The sequence below is a fragment of the Aptenodytes forsteri genome, unplaced genomic scaffold, assembly GCF_000699145.1.
Source record: "Aptenodytes forsteri isolate BGI_AS27 unplaced genomic scaffold, ASM69914v1 Scaffold84, whole genome shotgun sequence".
NCBI classification, from domain to species: Eukaryota; Metazoa; Chordata; class Aves; order Sphenisciformes; family Spheniscidae; genus Aptenodytes; species Aptenodytes forsteri.
This window is the reverse complement of record NW_008795492.1, coordinates 2,322,913-2,332,159: the sequence shown is the minus strand read 5'-3', so window position 1 is coordinate 2,332,159 and position 9,247 is coordinate 2,322,913. Positions and strand designations below refer to the sequence as shown.

At 38.2% G+C, this 9,247-nt stretch overlaps 1 protein-coding gene across 1 annotated transcript; it reads right to left on the bottom strand.

Annotated features, from left to right (window-relative positions):
- Positions 1-3,583: 3,583 nt before the first annotated feature.
- On the bottom strand, positions 3,584-9,246 carry FOPNL (FGFR1OP N-terminal like; the record flags this gene model as incomplete). The annotated part of the gene is made up of 5 exons (XM_009281696.1): positions 3,584-4,031; positions 6,251-6,390; positions 7,232-7,316; positions 8,509-8,706; positions 9,225-9,246. Coding segments are annotated over 5 exons (522 nt in total), but the record flags the coding sequence as incomplete, so codon positions are not given.
- Position 9,247: the final 1 nt, after the last annotated feature.

Genomic DNA, 9,247 nt, shown 5'->3' with positions numbered 1-9,247 from the left:
AAAAAGTTTTTCCCCCCCCCCCCCCGATTTGATTATTTATTTTAATTACTTTTCTAGAAAAAATTGAGCAGCCTGCCCTTAAAATATCTCCTTGCTGAATTTGCACTGTAAATTTGCAGTTGGGGGGGGGGAGGGGGGCGGCAGAGAAAGAGGACTCAAGAAGGAAAGAAATTAACTTTCAGCTGCCTTACCATGCTGTAACCTGAATACAACGGAGGGGAAAAAGAAAAGCATGGATTGTGATGTTAGTTTGTTAAATAATGTGTGTCAGGTAAGCAATTTTTTTTTAATTTAAAATATTTTTACCTAAGTTTACCAACCATGTTTCTCTAAGCTGACATATGTAATTGGAACTGACAAGCGTACCGGTGGGTTACCACCTGTGTTGAGCTGTGCTCTTGCAACAGAAGGGACAGTCTGCGTCCAGACTAGAACAATTAATCATGAGAGTAGTCTGATGGGGTAAAATAGTCACCAACTGCTTAATGTTAAGCTTTGTGCTTAATGCTGGCTGCAGGTCAAGTGACGTATGTGAAGCACACAGGTCAGTTCTGAATCAGTTGGACACCAGCTGCTACTGAAAGGATGTCTTTGCAAGTGTGAACAAATATTTTGGGGTTTCTTTTCCTAAACATAATCACCCAATGATAATAACTCCTCCGGAAAACTGATCAACTGACACTGAGATTCAGCTTAATACAAAGGGCGATCAGTAAGGAAAGCGTAACCGACTCCTTAGAGCGTGTTGATAAAGCTTAGAAAAAAAATTTCCCCTGTGCATGACAGAAACTAATACCCCTGGAACGGCACTGATGCTGTGGAGTCTATAAACATAGTTTCCTGTGATTCTAGGGGAGAGCAAAATTTGGTTTTAAAGTGTTTTTTTTTTTTTTTTTTTTTTTTAACCTGTGGGTTAAGTTCTTCCGAAGTGCTTTCCAGATCTGATATCCACAGCAAACTTCACTGGCTCCATGTCACCTTCACTTGTGATATCACGCTTAAGACAAAGAACAGCCTCTTTTAACGTAATTCCCTCCGTAACAGCCTCAGTTGCAGTGTTCTATCATCTCCAATAATATTCAGAAATGCATTTTGCTCATTAAACCCCCCAGACTTCTACGTGCTTGTATCTTTTTTCATTTTCTGATGTCAGTAGAAAGAATATGGGCAGTTAATGCAAGACATCACAGTCTGTAATTAAGCTAGACGGAGCTTCTCAAATTATTTGAGAAAATTATTTTTGTGCAGGCTCACCTAGGTGGCAATTTTGTCTAAAACCTGAACCTGTGACTCTAGGATTGTGAATTACTTTCATCTAAATACTGACCTTGCTTAGCTTAAACTTTTAAGGAATGACTTTTTGGAAAGTGCAGCCATATTGTACAGGCTTTGCGATTCCTCTTCATCCATTAACAAGTAAGGCAGCCTGACATTCATAGGACTCGCTACATGTCTGATTCTTGCAAGATGCTCTCATATTTCATATACTGTCAGGATAAATGCTAGACCATTAATAATGTGATTAGACCAGTATATTTTCATACGCATATTTCAAAGCTTTGTTGTACAAATAAATATTGCTGGAAATACACTTTAATTTGATTTTAATTTGCTTGTACAATGAGTATACTTTGAAAGAAGAGATTGTTCCAAAACCCCAGATCTGTACTGTGAGGGTATTGGAGAATGAGGTGAAATGCATGTTGCACTGAGAGCAAACGGGCCAGCTCCCACCCACCGTCGCAGCGCAGGATCCTGACAATGGGCTGAAGCTGCAATCCCCAAAGAAAATAGTCCCGAGATTCCCTCTATCTTAAAGGGATTTCTTCTCTGATTTCAGATATACACCTTTACCTCAAAGCTCAGTGAAGGACACCTGTGTAACCGCCTCTGCTTTCGTGGCTGTGGAGACCATGAGCCTGCTGAGCTGCGTGCTTGGGAAAGGGCAAGTACCAAACATCCCTTTGCCTTCTTCACCCCGAACAAAAATTGTATTTCATTTCTACCACTAAAAATCCATTTCCCAGGGAGCTCCATGGCACCTGGGCAGCTTCTGTATGATCTATGGTGGGAAGACAGAAAGCAGACGCAATGGCTTTGGTTACACTGGAAGATTTGCGTAGCATAGGAGGTTAGAGCTTCTGTGTTTCACAGAGCCTTTTTCCTTGCCCTTGAAAAGACAATTCAGATTCCAAATATATGGAACAATTTGACCCACTGGTTTATGGAGAAACAGGGGTCTAGCATTTAACCTCTGGAAAACCAAAGTTAAAAATTCAGGCATTTCTGTGGCTAGAGCACTCATATCTGCATTGTTCAAAAGTTCATTTTTGCAGCTTTCCATAGAGGCACTTTCAGCTCATTCCAAAATGAAGGTAATTTGCAAATAACAGCTTAGAAGACTATTTGTCTACTATATTTTTAGACAGAGAAATTGAGAGAGATTAGTGATTGTGAATACTTGCATTAATGTGGCAGGAAAGACCCCAGTAACGAGGCAGAATCCCATGGTGGTAGTTTTTCCATGGATGGCTCTTCAGCCCCGTAGTTGAACCTGACGGTGGTGTTAGCACTGAGCAAACAGTGAGGGCATACAGATAAATTCGCTCGCTTGACCCAACGGTCAATTATAATTATGCAAAGCTACAAAAGACTTAAAGATGGATTTGATTTGAGGTATATTTGCAAACACATGTTCTCCCCTCTTGGAAACGGTCCTGAGAAACTTCTAAATCAGCAAATGGGGAGCTGGCAGCATTGCCAGTCACACGATGGGATGAACTCATTGCTGAGGCTTCAAATGGATAAATGCCACTTCTCCTTTCAACCCATAACCGTTCTCTGCTATTTCACATTAGAGTGGAGGCTAGGCTGCTTATCAAAATAGAAAATAATACCTGTAATGCTAACTGGGTCGAATCAAGATAGAGGCAAAACTTTGCAGTCTGTACAACTCGGGGTCCTTTCACTTAAATTCTCAAACTGCATGTTCTCTTCCTCTCTTTTTTCCCCCTTTATTGTACCATTTATCCAACAATTAAGATTTTTAAGAATGCAACCCTAAAAATTTATTTACACAAAACTTCTCTCAGTACCACTGGAAACATTAACATCTATACATTCTGTTAAATGAGTAGAGAAAAATAGCTAACCTGTTATTTTTGATGTACCCCTGTGTTTGGCTTTTAAAATAAATTACCATTTCAAAACATGTAAACACCTCAGCTAAAAAAAGTTCTGGGAATCAGTAATCTACTATCAACTTTATTTTTAGCTTTGCCTGACTGAGTTTCATGTTGTTTGGGGAAAAAAACCAGAAATTCCTCCCCTCCCATATACTCAGTGTTACACCGTACAATTTATAGCAACTCCAGATGGAAAAAACTTACCCTCATTTGTTTGCTGGCATGAAGATAAATATAGTCCTCATTTCCGGAGAATGAAAACCAACTATTCCTTTAAAGCACTTTAATTTTCTATTCAAATCTGTTTTCCCGTACTTATCCAAAGTAGCAGCTTCTTCTTTTTAAAGAAGAATGATTAAAATGCTTAGTTTGAATGCATTCAAAATACCACACAGAATAAAACTGAAAAATTTTATTCAGAAACACAGGAAAGACACACAAAGTCATAAGATAATAAGGAAAGTGCAGAAACGGTAAGTTTTCTGATAAATTTTTATAAAGTAAAACCAGTATTTTTAAGCCCAATTCTAGACACAGGCTTCACTAATCTGATTTCATGTATAGTTCTCTTCTATCAGCACTGGAGGAAGAGAGCCTTTGCTAACATTTTTTTCACTGACAGTAAGTACAACCCCGTCATCCTGTCTCATGGGTAGATCTAACAAGCTGAAATGGTCCCGCTGGACGTAGTGGGGAAATTTATGCAAAGAAGAATTTCCTAAATTAACTCTTGCAGAACTTTACGTGAGAAATTAGCATACGAAAGATATCATCTGTTAATACTTTGTAAAACAAGGGGCTCTTCGATGCTCATGCCAGCCATCCTTCCTGGTTCTGGAATTCTATCTGAAAATGAAACAGACACATAAATATGTCTGGAGATATCTGGAGATGTCCGGATATCCAGAGATGTCTGGAGATACGTCTCACATCTGGAGATCCAAAGGTGTAAGTGTTACTTTCTACTATTATCAACTTTGATACAGAATATCGTCATAGGAAACTTGGGCAATTTTACAAATATATTTTTCCATGCAACTGTATGAGATAAGAGCTCTGCATTACTAAAGATTGGATTTCAGACAACTTCAACTCAGCTACAGTGGATGAACTAACAGAAACACCAGATTCCACACGTTGTATCAGGATTCCCAGTCTATGTAACAGTTTATTGGAATATTCATTCAACTAAACAAACAAGATAATTTCTAATATGAAAAGCAAGTTAGATGTTAAAATATGAGACTTGGAGGGTTGAGTTTATGAATGGACTTGATTACCTTAATATGCAGCCCAATTAAAATAGCTAGTTAGTGTTTTAAACCCACTGTCTTTAAGTCTCCACTAACATATTCCATAAACACATGCAGAAAGTAATTTCAGACTACGGTTACTTAAAGGTTAAAAGCCTTAAAACTGTTGCATTTTTGTTTGGTTCAAAAAGCAGTGTGCTGTCATGTCTTATGATTAATCCTGAGTTTTGTAACTAACTCTAATCAATTAAATCCCCATGTGAAATTATACTGGAGTCAACAGGGCAGGGTGACCCTGCACAGAGTCAATTTCAGAACTGAGGTACAAATTTATACTTCAAAACCAATTCTTCTATACACTGAATTTGTTTTTAAAAATGGAGAAATTTCTCACAGGAATAATTATTTTCTAACAAAGAGATCATTTATAGCAGTTTTGGTATTGAGATTTTATTTCTTCAGCCCCCCCTTCTGGCAGAAGGGAAACAACATTGTCTCAATGAATTAACTGTTAAGACAAGGTGTTTAGTACTTCTCTCACACTTTTTAGATATCAGTAATATCTCAGGCCTCACATTTTTCAAATTTTTGGATACAAAAGAAATAGTTGATAGTACTAACACAATTGTACTAAATTCTCACAGGGGAAAGTGAAGTAACATGCCAAGCAAACTCTTTGAAGGAAAAAACTGGACCAATGATCCCTTTCATTCTGTAGCTTAGGCAGTATGAACTGTAACCGGTCAAAAAGCAGACCAGAAAGGGAAAGTAAGAGTTAGCAGTGTTATACTATAGAGCAATGAACTTGGAGCTTAAGATTCTGCAGTCAATGGGATATGAATTATGTCCTCAGAAAAGGTTTATGCCCATATACAAAACTGACAGCTAAAGAGTTAAGAACTTTCTATAGAAATTAGGTAAGTTAGAACAGATGAGAAACAAAGAGATACGCCCACTATTTAACATACTTTACTGAGAATTTAGGTTAAATTCTTGTATTAAATTGCCAATGTAGTAAGACTGTCTCTAGCTGACCCACACCAGATTTGTAATAGTGTAAGGGAGTACAATTGGGCCAGTTTAACTTCTAGGAAAATGGTAAAGCAATTTGGGGGATGACCTTTCTGATACTGAGAATTGGGCTATTAGTATTTTCTGGTCCTTAAGAGAATAAAGTTAAACAATTAGGTTTTTTTCCCCTTCCCTCTAGTAACTGACAAGTAGCTACAGCTACCACAAGGTGACAGGAGCTTCACAGTACCTTGCACTGTTGAGAAATTATATAAATTTGGCTGTCTGCAATTTTTAAATATGTCTGCTTTATAAATAAAATACATTCCCATATAAGAGAGAAAGTTCTACTACTGACACATTTGAAGGCCAGTCAAGCACTTCCGAGGGCAATCAGGTTTGTATGCCCTATATGCTGTCCCATTAGCATACCGGCAGAGAGAAGCAGGCCTAAGAGTTGGTGTAAGTTGGTCACTTATTTAAACAAAGGCACATATATGGGTTGTTTTAGAAGTCACAGGTGGTTCTTTCTTGAGTGGGATATAGTAGGACCTTTCTTAAATGAATACATGAGCAACGGGTACGGTCAGGTCACACAGCTTAATGGTATTCTTAAGGTATAAACAACACTCTGCTAAAGAATTTTTCTTAGCAGAGGTGTCAGCTCAAAGCATTCCTTGCACAGAGAAGGAGGTACACTGTGTCCATCTGAGTGTTTATGCTGCTATAAGCATATGTATCATATAGAAAATCTAGTCACAAATAAAACTTCTGCAAAAATGATCCCATACCCACACCCACCTTTTTGATTTCTCTCAGTAGGTGGTTTGCCAAGGTTCTGCTTTGGATAATTCAGCAAAGACACTTTTGGAAAGGCATTCTGGGTATTTTCTTCTTTACCACCATGTAAGAAATGAGAGATAATTCCGTACAAGAGAGGTCTGCTTAAGAGAGAAATGACAAAAGCATCTATGAAATACTGAGCATTAAAAAACCACCTTTTCCTCAAAACTTCCAAGACCTTAAAGTTTACTTCTAGAATATGTACAGGTATCTTTACAGTAATTATTTAAAATACTTATGCCAAGTGTTGTTATATAAATAAGCACAGACCTAAGCCCACCCTGAACACCAACACTCTCCTAAAAAGCTCGCACTAAGAGATACTCTTAGCTAAGCTCCAGATCCCCTGTAGGTGAAGAACCGGAGCACGGTTAGCACAAGAACACAGATCCACATTCTCACTTGTGCAGTACGAAGGATCAGACCTTGGTAGGCTGCACATCCCAAACTTGATTCTTCCTAAGCACCTGACAGATTCTGACAGCACAAGCTACAGAGAACACTGAACGTGTTTAAACCTGCTTCAGTACCTTAGCTCATTAATGCAGTCGTATCAGAACATTGTGAATTTATACCTAATCTCAGAGTACAATACTCTTTTTATTGCTCTACAAAGCAACTCGCTGACATGCAAAGAGCGTATCTGTTTTCTGCTTCTGACTGTAGGGAAGACTGTACCGGTAAAAGACTTGTGTTTTGGTGTGCAAATATGCTATCTGGAGAATGCTATAGAGTTGGCAGAATTAAATGTTAGTTTTGAGTATGTTTGAAAATGGCCCCATGTTTGACATTGTGAGTTTGAATCCAGCATGTCAGAGCAGCCCTGTGATCTAGCCACATTTCAATTGGTGAGAACATTTATATGTGATATATAATAACACTAAAAAGAAAAATATATGCAGAACAGAATATACTGTGCATTCCAAAATCACTTCTTACACTGATTTTCCATTTGTGTCTTCGACTATGTTCAGCTCTTTGGCAAGAAACTGTCTATCCAAGGGCACTTCAGGCTGGCCAGATTCTGGAAAAGAGATTTCCCCAAAATTCTTAAGACTGTTAAGAAAAACATCACCAATTAACTTTTAAAGACTGCTCAGGGGACTTCAAAAGAGAATGAGAGCACACAGCTCCCTTTTAGACTATTAGTATCTAACAGTATATTGTAATTCCAGGGAACTCACTCAAACATTAGTGCTTCATACTCATATAATTTACAATAGCATATTACAATTTTTATCTTTACTTTAAAGGAATCTAAGAAAAATATTAAAGAAGTCTTACAATATAAAGATAAATTAATCTGGCAAACAACTCTCTCTCTAAAGAAGTACTATTATCAAACAGATTCCATACGTTAACTACCATATAGACTGTCTCCATTCCCTCTTCTCAAGATGAATCTTTGTGTCTGTAATTTTAAGAGTGAAATATACCAAATTATTAAATAGCAAATGTAATTACTGTACCTAAGCACAACTACAGAAGTTCAAATTTCAAATACAAGTTAGCAATAGCTGCAAAAATAAGTAAGTGCTGTACCATATAAATTACGGCTACCATTTAGATGTTGTAGTCTGAACAGCTCTCAAATACTGGTATTTTACCCCAGCCAGTAACAGTAATACTTAACTGCAGTTGTTAAAAAATATGGACCTTCTTCATATTCTTTTTTGTTATTTAAGCTAAGGACATCTATGTTTCTGATACAGTCTACGTGCATGAATTGCCAGAACTGCTGTAATTATGTACGTATTACTTTAGTTGAAATTATTCCTCAAAGAAACTTTGTTCATTTGTAGGATTTCTATCTTTTTATTTTACCCAAATGCCAATGAGAAAAAAAAAATGCGATGTATGCTTTAAAAATATTGTTAGCCATCGTTCCAAAACAAAAGCAGATATTTCAAGAAAGGTATTTTGATTTTGCAGGCTGCTAGCAAGTTTTCTTGGTCTTGCATCCACTGCTCTGTCCAAGCATTTACCTCAAGGATAAGGAGCAAAGGGTAAGTTTTCTTGAAAACTAATGGTATGATTTGGCTTAATGCTGCAAGTAAAGCTGTGGAGAGAGTGTTCCTATCTTATTTATTTCCAAGGGAAGACAAGATTGTGCAGCTTGGTCCCACTTATTGATTTCATGGCACCAGTGGAATTACTCAACCAAACAGTAAATGTCTATTAATACAGTGATGACAACAAAAATTCAGCCCCAATACCTGCAGTTAAAACAGATGCTGCATATTTATATTTGTTATATTCCAGGTATTCACGAATTAGTTCGTTGATTAAGAGATTTTCATGAGACAGTGGTGGCCGTGGTTCACTTTGGTCATCCAGTGCATTAAAAACTTCAGCTCTGATCCTTGCTTTTATTTGTCCAAGAGCACCTCTTTTTTCCAGTGTGTCCTTTAAAACTGTTACCATAAAAAGATGTTAATATAAAGCCAAACGTATTCAAGCAGCATTTATCATCCACAATATAAACGTAATTTCGGCGTATTCACAGTGAAATAAAGATAAGATATCCGCACCTGTGCCTATGTCAGTAGGTAACAACAGTAGGAACGTTACAGATAAAAATTAAGCCTTCAAAGAAGTCACAATTGTATTTTCTTTAGTAGTAAACATACGTTCTAGCAATTTCAGAAGTGGGATGTTACTGGACCAAGATGTTTTTAACGAGTGAGAACCAGACCAAGATAAATGACTAGGGCAGAGTGTGTGTGGAGGCTTAGGGACATTTCTCCTGCGGCTCCCCAACGGGCTGTGTGAGGAGCCGGCGGCCCCCATTAGCGCCCGGGGCGACTACGAGACCCATCCGGCCGCCGGGTGCATGAGGAAAGTCCGGCTGCCTGCCCTTTCGGTGGTCTGAGGTGCCTCCGCCGCCCCCCGGGGCTCCCCACCCTCTCCGGCACCCCTCCACCCCCACCACCTGCTTTGAGCTCCGCTACCGTC